This window comes from Trichosurus vulpecula, chromosome 6 (genome assembly GCF_011100635.1).
Source record: "Trichosurus vulpecula isolate mTriVul1 chromosome 6, mTriVul1.pri, whole genome shotgun sequence".
Classification (NCBI taxonomy): domain Eukaryota; kingdom Metazoa; phylum Chordata; class Mammalia; order Diprotodontia; family Phalangeridae; genus Trichosurus; species Trichosurus vulpecula.
This window is the reverse complement of record NC_050578.1, coordinates 103,609,419-103,628,554: the sequence shown is the minus strand read 5'-3', so window position 1 is coordinate 103,628,554 and position 19,136 is coordinate 103,609,419. Positions and strand designations below refer to the sequence as shown.

Sequence of the window (19,136 nt, the reverse complement as noted above, 5' to 3'; positions counted from 1 at the left end):
ACCTATTAGTGACTATATGGAAAACTGTCAGAGACCAAAATAGAACAAACAGAACAAATCAATGGTCTTTAGAGAAGGTCTACAAAAAGGAGCTAAAGTTCAAAAGGAATAAGAGAAAGGTCGTAATCTCATTGACCAAAAAAAAATATGAAATAGAAAAACACTGGTTAGCAAAAAAATATAACAGAAATAGGCCCCAGAGTCATAAAAACCAACAAATTAAATAAAAATAAACAATGTCTTAGAGTGGATACACTAAAACGTATTAACAGGGGTAAACATAAGAATTAGGAAATAATATTGACAGTATTCATGACCTTTGTTAAGCTGTTTTTACAAGATTATATTTTTGTATATAAGGGGTCTTTTCCTCTTTCTTTCATCTCTTTGGAGTACAGACCTGATCAAGGTAGTGTTGGGTCAAAGAGTATGTTCAGTTTAATAACTTTTTGGGCATAGTTCCAAATTGTTTTCCAGAATGGCTAAATCAGTTCACATTTCCTCCAACAGTGATTTAATATACCTGCTTTTCCCGTATCTCTTACAGCATTTGCAATTCTCCTATTTTTGTCAAACAACTATTCCCAATGTGATAAGAGGTAGCATATCAGAGGTATTTTAATTTGCTTTTCTCTAATTATTAATGATTTAGAGCAATTTTTTCTCACATGACTATTTATAGCTTGGATTTCTTCCTTTGAAAAACATCTATCAAAGAATATGAAGAGGTAGTTTTCACAGGTAGTAATCAGAGCTATTTACAGTCATAAAAATACACTAAATCACTATTGATTAGAAAAATACAAATTAAAACAACTCTGAGGTACCACCGCATACCTATCAGATTGGCTAATATGACAAAAAAGGAAAATGACTAATGTTGGAGGAAATGTGAAAAAAGTGGTGGAGTTGTGAACAGATTCAACTATTCTGGAAAGCAATTTGGAACTCTGCCCAAAGGGCTATGAAACTACATAGCCTTTCACCCAGCAATACCACTCTAGGTCTGTATCTCAAAGAGATTTAAAAAAAAAAGGACAAGGGTCAGTATGCGCAAAAATATTTGTATCAGTTCTTTTTGTGGTGGCAAAGAACTAGAAACTGAGAGAATGCCCATCAATTGGGGAAAGGCTTTTTAGTAGTGGTGTACATGATTGTAATAGAATATTATTATGCTATAAGAAACGATGAGCAAGATGTTTTCAGAAAAACCTGGGAAGACTTTATATGGACTGATGCAAAGTGAAAAGAGGAAAACCAGGAGAACATTGTAAACAGTAATGGCAATATTGTATGATGATCAACTGTCAATGACTTAGCTATTCTCATCAATACAATGATCCAAGACAGTTCCAAAGGACTTATGATGAAAAATGCTATCCACCACCAGAGAAAGAACTGATGGAGTCTGTATGCAGATCAAAGTATACTTTAAAAATTGTTTCTTTTAATTTTCTTGGGGTTTTTTGGTCTGTATTTTCTTTCACAACATGACTAATATGGAAATATGTTCTATATCACTGCATATGTATAGCCTATATCAAATTGCTTGCCTTATCAATGAGGGGCCAGGGAAGGAAGGAGAGAATTTAGAACTTACTTAAATTTTTTAAAATGAAAGTTAAAAATTGTTTTTACATGTAAATGGGGAAAATAAAATATTTAAAAAACACTCATCAAGGTAACTTATAGTAGTTTCACAATGCATTTTTTTTTGGTGTTGCTGATAATGACAATGGCTTAGCTATGCTAAGAATATCCTAATAATCCAGTGGCCAAAAAAGGATTACTATCTTCTAACCCCCCAAGTGACTGATAGGGGAGCAATGAACTTAAATGTTATTGAGGGAATTTGGTTAACCAGGAAGTCTTTCTGACTTAATAATTATAGTTGGCAAAGAAATGGAATGACTTGCCTTGTGAGTTAATGACATCTCATTACTACTGAACCTAAAAGCTGGATAGCCACTTTTCCAGGCCATTGCAGGGAGGAATACTGCATTTGTAGGAGGTAGAAAACTCTTCCAACTCTAGGATTCTATAATCATAGATATGAGTAGTTGAACTCTATAACAAACTACTCCCAAAGGAGGTTGTAAAATATCCATGTTGGGAGACCTTCAAATATATGGCTGATGATAAATTGTGTTGGATGGTTTAGTCATGCACTTGTCTACTGAGGCTGCTTCCTTTAGAATTATTTAGGATTAGGACAGAACAGAGTTCAATATTGTACTGCAGGGCCTATTATGGATGATTTTTCTATTGGAACTAGGTCACTTGGGAATTCAAAGAAAAAAAAATTTATAGTAATAGTTCTCCAACACAATTGTGTCACTTTCTAATACAGTCCCTCAAGATTAAATGTTGCTGCCACTGGCCTCTTAGTTCATGACTACATGAAGTATACTTCAGAGTTATCGATGCTAATGAACAAATAGAATGAAAGCATCTTTGTACCCACTATTAGAAAGCTACCCTGGGAAGTGAGGATGATACTCAAGCCATGTCTCATATATGATCTGAGAGGGCACTTGTTTGATATGTTTCCTCTGATTCCTCAAGCTGGCTGAAATAATTCTTTTCTGGTTGTTAAAATACAGTCTTGCTAGACTGGAGTTGGAAACTACAAGGCAGAAGGGAAACAGAGAAGGACCCCTAGGTTCCAATAATAGTAAATCATATTACCAGGGAAGGATTGCTTTATGAAAACTAAAAGTGTATCTTTTCCCTTTGAAATGAACATAATTCATATCCTCTGTCTTCATTTGTTAGAAATGTGTACATAAGTAACACTTGCCCTTTATTCTCAAGTAAAAGCAGATTTTAGATAATGAGAAATAGGATGATAAAACTGGAGATGCTTAAATAGTGAAGCAAAAAGTTTTTTCAGAAAAAAATGGTAAGCACTGTAAAGTCTACTAGATTACTGATTTACTTCAATTTTGGAAATCTTTTAACCAGAAAAGGTATTATCTCATTTTTATAGGGTAGTCGTTAACCAATTCTGAGGAATGTATGCCATACTAAAAAAAAAATCTTCTACCATGTTCATTATGACAAGGAAGAGATCCCAAGTTTTGAAAGGCTAACCAAATGAAGTATAAGCCCTGCCAAACTCCATCATTTTGGAAAGGTTTTGAGTATCGAGGAGAAATTAAGTCTTCTGTATGAGGACCACCTGAGATAAAAATAAAAGGACTCAGAACTTTCAGGTAGGTCAATATATGGTGATTAAATTCTCTGGTTTCCGCAAAGAAAAGAAGAAAATTAAAAATGACACTCAGATCTCTAAGAGTGTTGGTCGGGTAGAGGGAGGTAAGCATCATACCACTTTAGTCAGTTAACTGTAGGTACTCTAAATGTGAGATGTCTGAACAAGAACCAACAAACTGACATGCTATTGAAAGAACTGAACCACACTGATTTACATTCTTGCCATAAACAAGAAGGTCCATAGATTCTCATTAAAAGCAAAACAAAAACAGGCGTGGGTTTTTGTTGTGCTAAAAGGCAGGAAGAAACAACATTTCATGAGCTGATTAGTTGACTCATTTTCCAGTGCTTATGATGAGTATAAGTAAAAAGATCACCATGAAGGTAACTGCAATCTATGTTCCAACATCCATTTCTGAGAGAGGGTAGAAAGGTAAAGAAATTCTATCCAGATGATAAGACACTCCAAGTCAACAAGTACTTTGAAACGTGATGATTTTAATGTGAGATAGGCTCAGAAAAGATCATGAAAAGATATGGCTGATGATTGAGAAACAGAAAAACTTCAAAGGCTTACAAACTACTCAGAGGAGACACAAACACACAAGTGTGTGTGTGTATACACAGATATGTGTGTGTGCGCATGTGTGTGTGTAAATTTGCTTATAGAAGAAAGCACCAAATAACAACTCCCAAAATGAAACAGAGTTCATCTTAATAGCCAGGAAAAAATGGGTACTGATGTTGGAGTCACATTAGAATCAAGATCAACATAGCGTTAAAAGGAAAACAAAAAATTAGGAGATAGCACTGTGAAGTTACCATAGCTTCAATTAGACATTTTCAAATCATCTATTGATATCTATAGTTGAGAAATGAACAATCAACCAGCAAAAATTTATTAACTGCCTAATGTATCAGATCTACATCCCCTAGGTGTACGTGGGGATACAGTGACAAACATCAAACAGTTCCTGTCTTCAGATACCTTTTATTCTACTGGAGGTGGGGAGAGAGGCGAATGACATGCATTGATAAACAGAACATATAACAAAATAAATACAAGGTGGTTTCTATGGGATGAACACATATCTGGGGGAGCTGTAGATACAAGGAAAGGGAGGGGCATTGGGGAAGGCTTTATGTAGAAGCTACTTGACATGAATTTTCAAAGAATTCTAAGAGGTAGAGGGGAGAAGCCAAAAGGAAAACACTGAACTATATGATCACTAGTTCTACCAGTGTAAAACAACTGCAACAACAAAGCCATAAAAGCCTAGAGACCAATCTAGCCAGCAAATACTTGATTTCCTTGCCAAGAAGAGAGAGCGAGATGGCAGTTAAAGGTAAGGCTGGTTTAGAACAGAAACTTAGTTCTAAAATGCTGTGGAAGAGGATGGTAGAAGATTATAAATAGTCGAATGTTCCAAACCAACAAATAACAAAAACAAAAACACAACAGCAGAGTCAAAAATCTAGAGGAAGTTTGGTATGAGATCTAAGTGTGGTACATTAATCTAAGACTGTTCCTAGATGAATCTATCAGTAGGATAACAAACAGAAAATGGAACAAATGTGAATTCCTGATAAGCTGAATGAAATAGGAAAAAATGATGCTTAGGAAGATTAAGTCAGGAAAGGTTAGTTGGGCCAGACCAAGTAAAAGGCTAGGTGGACAGGACATAATCATGAAAGTCTTGAGGGATTACATTGTAAGATCGCTAAAGGATGGGAAATCATGAAACAGGAACTTGCCAATGACACTGTCTCAAAAGAACAATCCAGACAATCAATTATTACCAATTTATATACTTACTTAATATGGATAAAGATATACACACATATACATATTACATATATGGGTATGTTTGCGTGTGTGTGTGTGTGTGTGTGTGTGTGAAAGTGGGGGGGGAGAGGGGGGGAGAGAGGGAGAGAGGGAGAGAGAGAGAGAGAGAGAGAGAGACAGCACATGTTTACCACAAACAGGAGAAGGCAAATGGCACACTGGATTGAGAGGTACAAAAAATACATGACCCAACAACATGTATTGATTATAATAATTGAGTAGAGCAAAACACAGCCTTAAAGGCACTCCTCTCACAACGATTTCTTTTTTTCTATGTAAATGCTATCTAATGTTATTATTAAAGAAATATAGAGGCATACATTGCTTCAGCAGTATTTTGCTAAAGTGCATATGACATCAGAATTTAAATACATAATTCCACATTTATACTACCCAATAAATCATGTTTTTTCCAGTTCTCAGCTTGGAAAGAATCATTGTTTTCTCCTGTGTCAGCCATTCACTAACTGGCCTGAATAAGTTAATGCATCTCTCTCTTTTTTTAATTTTTATTTATTAATTTATTTAATATATTTAGTTTTCAGCATTGATTTTCACAAGAGTTTGAATTACAAATTTTCTCCCCATTTCTACCCTCCCCCCCACTCCAAGATGGCGTATATTCTGGTTGCCCCATTCCCCAGTCAGCCCTCCCTTCTGTCACCCCACTCTCCTCCCATCCCATTTTCCCTTACTTTCTTGTAGGGCAAGAAAAATTTCTATGCCCCACTGCCTGCGTATCTTATTTCCTAGTTGCATGCAAAAACTTTTCTTTTTTGTTTTTGAACGTCTGTTTTTAAAACTTTGAGTTCCAAATTCTCTCCCTCTTCCCTCCCCACCCACCCTCCCTAAGAAGGCAAGCAATTCAACATAGGCCATATGCGTATCATTATATAAAATCCTTCCACAATACTCATGTTGTGAAAGACTAACTATATTTTGCTCCTTCCTAACCTATCCCCCTTTATTGAATTTTCTCCCTTGACCTTGTCCCTTTTCAAAAGTGTTTGTTTTTGATTACCTCCTCCCCCATCTGCCTTCCCTTCTATCATCGCCCCTTTTTTTTTATCTTCTTCCTCCTTCTTTCCTGTGGGGTAAGATACCCAATTGAGTGTGTATGGTATTCCCTCCTCAGGTTAAATCCGATGAGAGCAAGATTCACTCATTCCCCCTCACCTGCCTTCTCTTCTCTTCCTACAGAACTGCTTTTTCTTGCCACTTTATGCGAGATAATTTACCCCATTCTATCTCTCCCTATCTCCCTCTCTCAATATATTCCTCTCTCATCCCTTAATTTGATTTTATTTTTTTAGATATCATCCCTTCATATTCAGCTCACCCTGTGCCCTCTGTTTATATATATATATACACACACATACATGTATACACACACATACATATACATATGAATATATATACACACGCACATACACACGTGCACACACACACACATATATATGTATATGTCTATGTCTATGTCTATGTCTATGTCTATGTCTATGTCTATGTCTATGTATATGTATATTCCCTTCAGCTACCCTGATACTGAGGTCTCATAAATTATACACATCATCTTTCCATGGAGGAATGTGAACAAAACAGTTCTACTTTAGCAAATCCCTAATGCTTTCTCTTTCTTGTTTATCTTTTCATGCTTCTCTTGATTCTTGTGTTTGAAAGTCAAATTTTCTATTCAACTCTGGTCTTTTCACTGAGAAAGCTTGAAAGTCCTCTATTTTATTGAAAATCCATATTTTGCCTTGGAGCATGATATTCAGTTTTGCTGGGTAGGTGATTCTTGGTTTTAATCCTAGCTCCATTGACCTCCGGAATATTGTATTCCAAGCCCTTCGATCCCTTAATGTAGAAGGTGATAGATCTTGGGTTATCCTGATTGTGTTTCCACAATACTCAAATTGTTTCTTTCTGGCTGCTTGCAGTATTTTCTCCTTGATCTGGGAACTCTGGAATTTAGCAACAATATTCCTAGGAGTTTTCTTTTCGGCATCTATTTGAGGAGGTGATCTGTGGATTCTTGCAATTTCCATTTTACCCTCTGGCTCTAAAATATCAGGGCAGTTCTCCTTGATAATTTCTTGAAAGATGATATATAGGCTCTTTTTTTGATCATGGCTTTCAGGTAGTCCAATAATTTTTAAATTGTCTCTCCTGGATCTATTTTCCAGGTCAGTGGTTTTTCCAATGAGATATTTCACAGTCTGCCACATTTTTATTCCTTTGATTTTGTTTTACAATATCTTGGTTTCTCATAAAGTCACTAGCTTCCACTTGCTCCAATCTAATTTTTAAGGTGGTATTTTCTTCAGTGGTTTTTTGGACCTCCTTTTCCATTTGGCTAATTCTGCCTTTCAAGGCATTCTTCTCCTCATTGGCTTTTTGGAGCTCTTTTTGCCATTTGAGTTGGTCTATTTTTTAAGGTGTTGTTTTCTTCAGTATTTTTTTCCATATTTTTTTGGGTCTCCTTTAGCAAGTCATTGACTTGTTTTTCATGGTTTTCTCGCATCCTTCTCATTTCTCTTCCCAATTTTTCCTCTACTTCTCTAACTTGCTTTTCCAAATCCTTTTTGAGCTCTTCCATGGCCTGAGACCAGTTCATGTTTTTCTTGGAGGCTTTTGATGTAATCTCTTTGACTTTGTTGACTTCTTCTGGTTGTATGTTTTGGTCTTCTTTGTCACCAAGGAAAGATTCCAAAGTCTGAGACTGAATCTGAGTGCATTTTCACTGCCTGGCCATGTTCCCAGCCAACTTACTTGACTTGAGTTTTTTGTCAGGGTATGACTCCTTGCAGAGTAAAGAGTACTTTGTTCCAAGCTTGAGGGGATGTGCTGTCATTTTCAGAGCTACTTCTATACAACGAGCTCTGCCACACCAGTGTTCCTCCTTCCTCAAGAACTGCCAACCCGGACCTGACACAAATCTTAAGCAGGCTCTGCACTCCTGCTCTGATCCACCACTTAATTCCTCCCACCACGTGGGCCTGGGGCCAGAAGCAACTGCAGCTGTAGTTCTGTAGCTGCCCCACCTCCGGCCCCTGAGGCGGTGGCCGAACTGTGAACTCCTATCACTCTGTCCCAGAAGCTTTTCCCACTAATCTTCTCCATTGTCTTTGGTATTTGTGGGTTGAGAAGTGTGGTAACTGCCTCAGCTCACTGATTCAGGGTGCTAGGGCCCGCTCTGCCCAGCTCCTGGTCTGGGGTCTTGTTGGTCCTGCCGCCACCCATGCTTGGCTCTGCTCCACTCTGCTCCCAGCTCCGTGCATAATAGACTGTACCCAGAGACCATCCAGGCTGGCCTGGGCTGGAGCCCTGCTTCCCTCTGCTATTTTGTGGCTTCTGCAGTTCTAGAATTTGTTCAGAGCCATTTTTTATAGGTTTTTGGAGGGACCTGGCGGGGAGCTCATGGCAAGTCCCTGCTTTCCAGCTGCCATCTTGGCTCCACCCCCCACAATGATTTCTTGATTAATGCAAACAGACAACTCAAACTAATGACTTTCTTATTTTTACTGTCAAGCAAGGTATAAAACAGATCTGGATGCAGCAGAGATCTATCTACACAAGGTGAGATATTCCTTTTTTAAGATGATACTATGCTAAATGTAACAAGCCCTAGGAGATTCTGAATATTCCTATAAGCCTCATAACTATTCAAAAGAGTTTTATCTGACAATCCATTTGAAAAAAACTAAATGGATTAAAAGTTTTAAATTTTTGTCTGAACAATGACATGGTAGGGTTAGTCCACTAAGTCAAAAACAGCACAAATATTGCAAGTAAGTAGGGCCTAAAAACTGGATAGGCCTGGATTATACAATTTTTTTTATTTTTTTAAATTCCAGGTTGCTCCACAAGACAAAGACTTACCTACCTTTTCGACAAAAATTTTCTTGTGGTGATGTATAGTGGCAAATTATGGGACGATAATTTTTTTTATACATTTGTCTATTTTTAGTTTTCAACATTCAGTTCCATAAAATTTTTAGTTCCAAATTTTCTCTCCATCTCTCCCCTCCCCCCACCCAAAGACAGTGTGTAATTTGATATAAGCTCTACACATACATTCATATTAAACCTATTTTCACATTAGTTATATTGGAATGAAAACTTAGAAGGAATGGGAGAAACCAACGGGAAAGAACAAACAAAAAAAGAAAGAGAACAAATAATATGCTTCAATCTGCATTCAGACTCCATGGTTCTTTCTCTGGACGCAGATAGCATTTTCCTTCATGAGTCTTTTGGAGTTGTCTTAGATCCTTGCATCACTAAGAAGAGCTAATTCTATCAAAGTTAGTCATTGAACAACATGGCTGTCACTGCGTCCAATGTTCTCCTGGTTCTGCTCACTTCACTCAGCATCAGTTCATGTAAGTCTTTCCAGGTTTTCCTGAAATCTGCCTGCTCATCATTTCTTATAGCACAATAGTACTCCAATACATTTATATACCACAACTTGTTCAGTCATTCCCCAATTGTAGGCATGCCCTCAATTTCCAATTCATGGCCACCACAAAAAGAGCTGCTATAGTTATTTTTGTACATTTAGGTCCTTTTCCCATTTGTATATCTTTGGGATATTGCTGGGTCAAAGGGTATGCACATTTTTATAGCCATTCGGGCAAAGTTGAGACCACAATCTTTGAGGAAACAAAGTTGTGGGTGATCCAGAAAGAAATGGAGAAACATCTGTTTGTGTAAATAATCTGTAGAACATTTTAAATGGTGACCTATATTCAAGAAGTAGCATAAAAGATATCACTGAGGATTTGTACAGTCAGAGAAGGAGGTAGGCTAGTCATGTGAGGAGAGTAAAGTATAACAGACTATGTGAATGCTCAATGGGTATCCATGAAACGCAAAGAATTAGAGAAAGATTTCCAGCATCTTGGGCAAGACAAGAATCACAAAGGATAAGAAGCCACGGTTGGCTTGTAGTCTGCAATGATGGAGGAAAAGTTCCATACTAATGGGATCAAATACCTACTTAAGCTCCACATCAATCAATCAGCAAATATTTATTAAGTGTCTATGATGTGCTGTGCATTGTACAAAGCACTAAGGATACAAATACAAAAAAGAGATGGGAATTGATTTCAAGAAACTTATAGTGATTTCAGGGTAGGGAACAGGAAAATATTTTTAATTAAAAAAAAGAGAGAGACAAACAGATAAATCTGAATGCTCAATGGGACAGGAATCCTGGGAAAGGCAGGCTAAGATCTGTGAGGAAGACACAAGTACTACGCCCAGTTCTGTTTTACCAAAAGTGGAAGAAGTAGTGCTTTACTATAGAAGTGATAGCTAAAGAAAACTACTGTGCCAATCTGTAATGGTAATGTAAATGGGAAAATCTTTCCCATCTATTAATAGGCCCATGTGACCTGCTTAAGTCACATGGAAGCCTAAGTCACATGAGCTTGGGTCACATGAGCTTGTGGTGGGAGGAGCTTGCCAAATGGACGGAGCAGGAAAGGTGGAGCAGAGCTGAGAGGAAGTTGGTCAGAGCAGTCAGAGCTGGGAAGGAGAGAGCAGGCAGAGGAAGGGAGTGATTTTGCTTGAGTGTGTTCGTTTGTGGGAAGGCCCTAACAAGGGGAAGACTTGAGGATGGTGGTGCCCCCTGCATTGTGGATATGTATAGATTTCTTTGTTGCTATGATGGATTTGGCTTTGCGGTATTTGGATAAATGTTTTGATTCTGTCTTCCACGTGGAAAGTCTGTGATATTTTGTGATTCAGAACTACGCCAGCATATTCATAGCCACCATAGGTGCTGTGAATATTACATTGGCACTATACAATCATACAACTGGAAGTAAGGATCTACAAATTAACAAAGAATCTATCTAATTAGACTTAAATTTCATAGGCTAATTACTTAAGAGGTTGTGTCTTGGTTATAGAGGTCCTTAATAAATAGAAGTATTTGTAAAGAACATTTGAATTTCACTACTTTTAAAATTTATACCATGATGTCAGGCTTATCAATTATTTCTATATAATAGTTCCTCTGATTAAAGCAACAACAAAAAGTCTAATTAGACAAATTAAAGCTTTGAGAAATATAACAAAAGTTCAATCAACAATTCTGCCAACTGTTTTTTTTCTCTATTATAGATAATAACTATATCAAACCACTGTACTCTCCCATCCCCAGGCATGGCAATGGATTTCTGCACACTAGAAGGTACTGTTATATATAGTTTATGCAGAACAAAAACTATATAGAAGTAAAGATTTAAGGGTTCCTGTTTCTTCAAGTCCTTCATCTGGTAAGCATTAAATTCTACTTTAAATACCAGTATATACTACTTTTAAAAGAAGAAGCAGACAAAAGGGACAGCAATTCATAACCCACTATGAATAATCTGAACTTTTAAACTGTGTATATCCTTTGACCCAGCACAACCACTATTAGATCTGTTTCCCGAGGTGATCAGGCAAAAAGAACCCATATGTCCAAAAATATTTACAGCAGCTCTCTTTGTATGGCAAAGAACTAGAAGTTGAGGATGCCCATCGACTGGGGAATGGCTGAACAAGCTGTGGTACATGATTGTGATGGAATACTACCGTGCTGTAAGAAGTGATGAGCTTGATGATCTTAGAAAAGCATGGACAGACCCTCATGAAATAATGGAGTGTGAAATGAGCAGAACCAAGGGAATGTGGCATACAATAACAGCAATATTATTTGAAGAATAAATATGAATGACTAAATTATTCTGAATATTATAAACACTTGAAATCAACTACAAAGGACCTATGAAGGAAGATGCTATCTACCTCTAGAAAAAGAAATGATGAATAAAAGCATGCATAGTATGATTTTACATATATACATATACAAATATACACATATGTACATAAAAACACACATATGTAGTCAAATGGTGACTTTCTCTGGTGTGGGGTGAGGAGGGAAGGAAGAAAACAGTTCAGAACTTAAAATGTAAAAAAAGAAAACAAAATTAAATTTAAAAAATTGTATTATTATGGATAGTCTGGTCTTCTACAGTGTATACATAGTGTGAAACCCTATTAATTCAAATCAATCAACCACAGTAGACATCTCAATGAAAAGGGAAACAACAGAAGGAAGTTAGGTTGATACACTTGGAACCAAGAGCAGAGAAAGGGGAAAAAAATATTGGCAAAAGAGTGAACACAAAAATAGAGGAGAAGGTTGTTTCCACAAAATAAATGTATGTGTTAATTAATTTCTTAAGTTTAGAATTCCATTTAATGTTATAAATGAATGATATATAAATAGAGAGAGAAGAAGAAGGGAGAGGGGAAGAGAAAGGAGGGGAGGGGAAGGGAAAGGAGGAGGGAGGAGAGAAAAAAGAGGGGAGGGGAGAAGACACTACTTCAAGTTTTCCAAAACAAAGATATTAAGAGGAAGAAAGTATTGGCCACTACCAAGATTACATTGGAAAATAAAGCACAGATAATTTTGAACAGTCTCATTTACATATATACCAACAGCAGAATATCTGTTAAATTGGGCAAAGAAAAACAATTGTTTCCGATTTTAAAAAATCATTCACAATAATGCTTATTCTATTAATAATGCATGATCACTGAAAGTTTATATTTACCTTGATATCAGATGTATCACGTTGACTATTACGCCATGCTCTTGAAATAGATGAAAAAGTTCTGTCTGCATGATCGAATTTTCCACCTTGCAGATTTAGGAAATAAGTTGTAAAAGGCTCCTAAAATTATATGAAATTATTAAAAAAAATCAATAACAATAAAGCTCCAAATTATCTCTTAAGAACAAAATATTTTTAGTAATCTTTATAGCTTAATATGTATTGTCAGTATTTTTTAAAATGAACCCAGGAAGAAATACAAAACTGAAGTAATTAAAATCATTTCAGGATATTAAATTAAATCAGGAGAAATATTTCAAAATATTTCATTTGCAATTTTTTCTAAAACAAATTTTTTCTAAAAATATCCTACTACATTGATTAGTCAAATAATTAGGCTATGTAGCCTTTATGGTACAAAGAAATATTCCAACATATAATTTTCCTTTTGCTATTGCTCAATATTTAATTTATGATTAAGAAAAGAAAAATGTTTGAAAGATTTAAAAGCCTCCTCTTAGTTAAAGAACACTTAAACACATATTAGTGGATAATTGCTTGAAATTAGCTAAGCACTATAAATTACTTTGAGGATTTATGTCTGCCTGTACCATTCTAACAAGCTTTAATTAATGATGTGCTGCTAATGCTTTCCCAAAGAAATTACTTTCTGTGGGATGAATCACCTTTCAATGTACAGAAACATTCCCTGTTTAGCCAATATATTATCAATACATGGCATGAACAATTCCACCTACAGACATACCACAATTCCTTCTGGGACAATTAGATTAACAAAATGTATGAACATATGACCACCTTAAACTTTTTCTAGTGCTTATCATTTTAATACCATAAGTGAAAGTAATCCTTGTAAGAATTTATAATCTGCTAATATATGACTTGTCTGATTTAACAAAATTATGTAACAAATGCAGAAAACTCAAGGTAAAATATAACTTAAAAACATTCTACTGAAATATTTTTAATAACATATGCTATACATGCTACCACTCTTCAAATACAGTTATGGTTCATTTTAGCAATCTTTAAAAGGTATTAAATAAAGATCGGTCATTACTTCAAAATACCAGCTTCTCTCTGTATCATCAGACCTATTTAGTAAAAATTATTAGCCAAATTTGACTTACCATCCTTAACAACCATGCAAGCACAAAGCTTGCTGTTGAGTAATGAGTGCCATAGTGGAACTTTGGAACTTGATCATCTTCCCATGATTCATAACGCTCTGCAAAGAATGCTGCTCTTTTGGGATTCAGAGCTCCTATGGGCTGCCAATTAAAATAAACAAAAAAGACATAAATATAACCATATTTTATGTTTTTCTGTCTTCAAAGGCAATATCATTAGCATGCATTAAAGTGACTTAAAACAAAATACATAGTGTTTTTCTCAAAATGTTATTGCATTCAGTAAGAAACTTTTAAAAAAGTATTTCAAAGCAGGTGAAAGAAGCAAGTACTTAAGTAAATGCTGGAGGCCACTGTTACTTCTAGATAAGCTTAGTCTCTGTCATATATGGTATCTTAATCAGCTAAATCAGCTCCTAACAAGCTAAAGGTAGAATTACAATAAGTGAATACTGGCTGTGCAATACTTGGAAAGTGCCTACAAAATCCCATTTAGTTAGATGAGAGCAACAATCAGAATCCAGAATTTAAAGTTAGAGTACCTTAAAAGTTTTGGAAAGGTGACTGATTTATAAAAGAATCTGACAGAAGGGTTGAGAGCAAGTATTTGGAGGAAGGGAGGAAAGGAAAGGATTAAGATGTAACTGGAAATTTCTATTAATGTTAGTAACTGTTATAATCACCAGTCCTGGTTTCTAGACAAATCAACATTTAAAAATAGTTTTGCTTGAAATATACAAAAGTAAAACAATGTATAAGAAACTGTGACTCAAAAATGAAAAATGATACATTAAATAATAACTTCAAAGTTTAAAAAGTCTGTTTTCCTGAAAACCTCCTATTCTTTATTCACAATATGGAATATCAATTCAATGAAACAACATACTCAGGATCTAAAACTGTCTCCCTTACTAAGGCTTTGAGAAACCGGTTCTCTATTTTTTAAAGATATATTAATATTTCATCCTTACTTAAGAAGGATGAAAATAATAGCCAATTATATAATTCACTAAAATTCCACAAAATTTTTGGACAAATGCAAATTTAAATATATTCTATAGAAACTTTAAGTTGTCCCTGGTGACATATTTAAAAGATTTTTGTGCATAAAGATTTGAATTTAAGTAACATTCAGTATTTATCATTTTGGTTATTTTTATTTTGGGGGGTTTTTATTTGGTTATTATTGTTTTATTTGGTTATTTTTAAATAATATGTATTTCTTTTTAGTGCCTGTGCTACAAATAAATTTCTGCTTCAAATAATATCCCTGGTTTAATCAATGTTATCTTACTTAGAAAATTCATTTAGCAAAATAGGAAAACATTTCAGGTTGATTACTATTTGTTGAAGTTCACTAATTTGAAATGCAACCCTTCTAAACACTGGTTTCTCTATAGAGGGATATCTGATTTAGTAAATTTACTCCAGTTAAGAATGAAACTGACTCCAAGAACTCCTTTCTTTGTTACAGAATGATTTTAAATGTATTTTAGGTATTTTCTCTGCAGATAGCCACGGAAAGAGGAAAAAAGGGAAGAAATTAAATCATTTAAAGATAAATTATATAAATTAAAAATAGAATCAATACTGCTTTGAATGACTCTGCAGCATTTTAAGTATTCACTTTATCTGCTCCTATTTTTATTACTCTCCAAATGAGAACACCCCAAATCAATAGTTATAGAATTACGTTTCTGGAATATAATGCTAAAACCAATTAGGATTGATTTCACTAGCTTTTGAAATAATGGTATCATGCAGAGAGAGAGAGCTTTGCAACTAGAACCCACAGTATTGATTTTGGCTGTTATTGTTATAGTTGGTTTTTGAAGTCTACCTACTACAAGACAACTATCAAGACATGCCACATTTATTTGCAAGCTATAAAAAAAGTCCCCAAATAAAAGAAGGCTTGAAAACAACAACAACAAGAAGCACCCAGCACTGTGGAGCTGTGCACTGACAATGATACACTATCAGCTTACTCAGAGAAGTTACAGTGGGAATACACACATTGAATTATACATTACACGAATGCACTGATTTATTGTGGTAATAACATCCACCTCATTAAAAGATTCTGCTTTGCTGCAGTCAGAGGACTACATATTGTTTACTGCTATAAATTAATGGCAGTGCAGAGAAGACTGTGGAACCGTCCTAACAATAGATCTGTAATGACAGTGCTGTATATCACAGCTTCCTCAGCAGCTTCATAATAAAATGGAGACAATGTATTGGGCTAATACATTCTACCATGCTGGCCCATATTTTTCTGACAACTGCTTTAACAGATGAGCTGATTCAACTATGTTATAATGTGCTGTAAAGCATTTAACTAAGCACAAGTTAGTCAGATACAAAAGTGCTATGTAGTACTTTCAAGCCCCTATCTAATTCGATATTTAAAGACATTTTAAAATCTTACCACAAGAACCAAAATCCACTGCTGCAGATGCTGCTTGTTTCTTATAAAAGAAAGAACTACTAGGTAGTACCAAAAGAAAGACCACTAACAGAGAAAACCAAGATGAAGTTCCTTTCAGTATTTATTGGAGAAAGCTAACAAACACAGTGCCCTAGAATTAACATTTTCAGTATTTGTTTCTCAAATCATTAAATAGGGTAAGAGAGATTATAAATACAAGTAGTAAAATAAAATTATTATAATCTAATGATCCAAAATTAAAGAAAACAAACCAACGAGAATATAAAGTAGCCTAGTCAAAACCTAAAACATGAAGAAAATACATTTGAGAAAGTAGATCAAAAAATAAAGTAAAAAATGAATTAAGACTCTTGCATTTGCCTTTGCAAATCCAAGAAATATTAGCATAATGGAAAGGTAGAGGAATGGGAAAGTAAGCATTTTGACTATGAAAAAAAGAAAAAGAACTTTGGAAATAACCCATGCAGAACAAAAGATTCTAACGAAATGCATTAAGGATACCAGAATAAAACTGTCATAGTGCTCCAGGACACATTATTGTGGCATAAAAAGTGGGGGGGGGGGTGGTTTTGATACAGTGATGGGAGTTCAATTTCAAGGATGGCAATTGTTTCTTTAAACCTGAAAAAAGACATGCTAAAGAAAATTGTTTTTCAAGCAGTTCCATAAGCATGTCCTAATGAATGATTGCCATCTTTTATTATCTACTATGACAAGTAGTAGTGTTAGCTACTAGAGAAACGACATTCTTTAGAGGTTATCATTATAAGTCTCAAGAAATAGGATCAAAAGGTATAAGAATAAGAGTGATAAAAACATATTAGAAAAGAGTATGATTAACCACCCTCACACTCACAAATACATATACAAATGTGGCAAAATGAGGCATAAAATATAATAAAATCACATTTTTTAGTGCTAAAAGGGAACTTAACTTTATAACTGTATAGATCTGCAAACTGATGCCCACAGAGTTTATTATGTATTAAGTAAGTTATTAAGTAAGTATTTGGACCATTAGATCTAGCAGATGATGTATTTCAAGTATTTCATTTTACAAAGAAATCAGCTGACAGCGAGAGAAGTCAAGTAGCAGAGCTAGCATTAGAAATATGGTTTCTGACTTTAAATCTTTCTAAAGACTTCATTGCAGTAAGGTTCTGTTTTCTCATTCATCAAATACTCATTAAGTACCTACTATACATAGAGAACGATGCTAAATACAGGAGACAGATGAACAATAGTCCCAGATAAAAAATTTAGATAAAATAAAGTAAAAGAATTTATTTCAATTCAAAAGAATGCATTTATTAAGCTCCTTCCATATGCTTAGTGCTAGTATTACAAAGATGAAAATTAGAGTTCTTACCTTGAAAGAGTTTATCATTTAGTAGAAAAGGCAATGCTTTTCAAAAGTGTTTCATTTGCATAAAACATGAGTCTATCATTTTTCTTTTATGTCAATTAAACCCTTGAAGTGTAGAATTCCAAGAGTGAAAAAAATTCTTTTCAAATATAGGAAACAGAACTAAGAGCAAAAAGGAGGGGATCAAAAAATGTTTTAAAGAAATACAAACATCTTTCTCCTTTTCATTGATGTTAATTAGTGATAAAAATGAAGAATAATTAGACCTGTAATTAAAATGGCAATGTGAAAGTTCACAGAGGAGCTGAGCTTAACCCTGGAAAAAATTTTCCAAAGACTACCAGCTCTCATATTGACACTGAGAGAGAAACAACAAAAAGCTTCTCCACGAAGCCCAGGAATGCAGGAAAGGGCAGTCCACGATGCCACATCTGTATATGTATTTGTGAGTGTGAGGGTGGTTAATCATACTCTTTAGCAATGAGAAAAGGGTCCTCCTGGAAAGGAAGTTAGGGTCAGCTCAGGTAAACATGTCTGAAACTTTGCTAGCACCATGAGAGGGGTGCTTAACAGCAACCTGAAACATGGCAACACACAGAACATGGGGAAGAGGGAAGCCAGTGGAAGAGCATTAGAAACAAGAGATAGGGCATGATTACTACATCTAAGAGTATATGAAAGAACAGAACCTGGCCTTAGGACAAAGTCCCAAACTAGGAATTGGGACTGGAAATTCAAATAAACAAAACATATATAATGCAATAAAGAAATATAAGTGAACCTTCAGAGAGAAAAAAATAGCTTGCCAACACACTCTATAAGAGTACCTATAAGGAACGAAGAAATGAAAAGGGAAATCAGAGCTCTATAAGAGGGAGAAATGGAAAGAAAATAAACAGCTTAGAAGAGAAGCTAGAATATCTTGATTAAGGACCTGACTCCATGACAGTGAGAACAAATATAACTTAATGACACTATGAGAAAAGAAATATTAAAATGAAATGAAAAGGTTGAGAAAAATACAAGAAAATGTTAAGATAACCACTATGAAAAACCACTGACTCAGAAAGAGGTAAAGAAAATATAATTTAAGATTCACAAAGCTTCCTGAAAAACATGAGCAAACAAAAAGCCTGGATACCATATTTTAAGAAAGCATAACAGAATCGTACATACCTATTGGAACCAGGGAACAAGTGAAAAAAGAAAAAACCCCTCAGGACCCTTAAAAAGAAACCCTAAATTTAATATACCTAAGAAGGTCTTGAGTAAAACTCAAAGTTTCTAGACAAAAGAAAAAAAAACATTGCAAAGAGTCAAAAAAAATGTTGAATTAACATGGAAGCAGTGTCACGACCATAAAAGATTACACTATGACTACTATTCTAAAAGGCAAAAGATAAAAGTTTACAATCAAAAATAAATTACTCTGGACAACAAATATGGGGGGGGGGTGATGAGAAATGTGAAAAGGTATATAAATTTGAGA

At 35.0% G+C, this 19,136-nt stretch overlaps 1 protein-coding gene across 1 annotated transcript in view; it reads right to left on the bottom strand.

The window, feature by feature from the left end:
• Positions 1-19,136, bottom strand: part of LRBA (LPS responsive beige-like anchor protein) — an 820,489-nt gene that overhangs the window by 171,455 nt on the left and 629,898 nt on the right. The window contains exons 44-45 of the mRNA XM_036763368.1: positions 13,830-13,970; positions 12,679-12,798 (exon numbers count right to left, since the gene is read on the bottom strand). Of these exons, the coding sequence (XP_036619263.1) occupies positions 12,679-12,798; positions 13,830-13,970 (261 nt within the window). The remainder of the gene's footprint in view (positions 1-12,678; positions 12,799-13,829; positions 13,971-19,136) is intronic.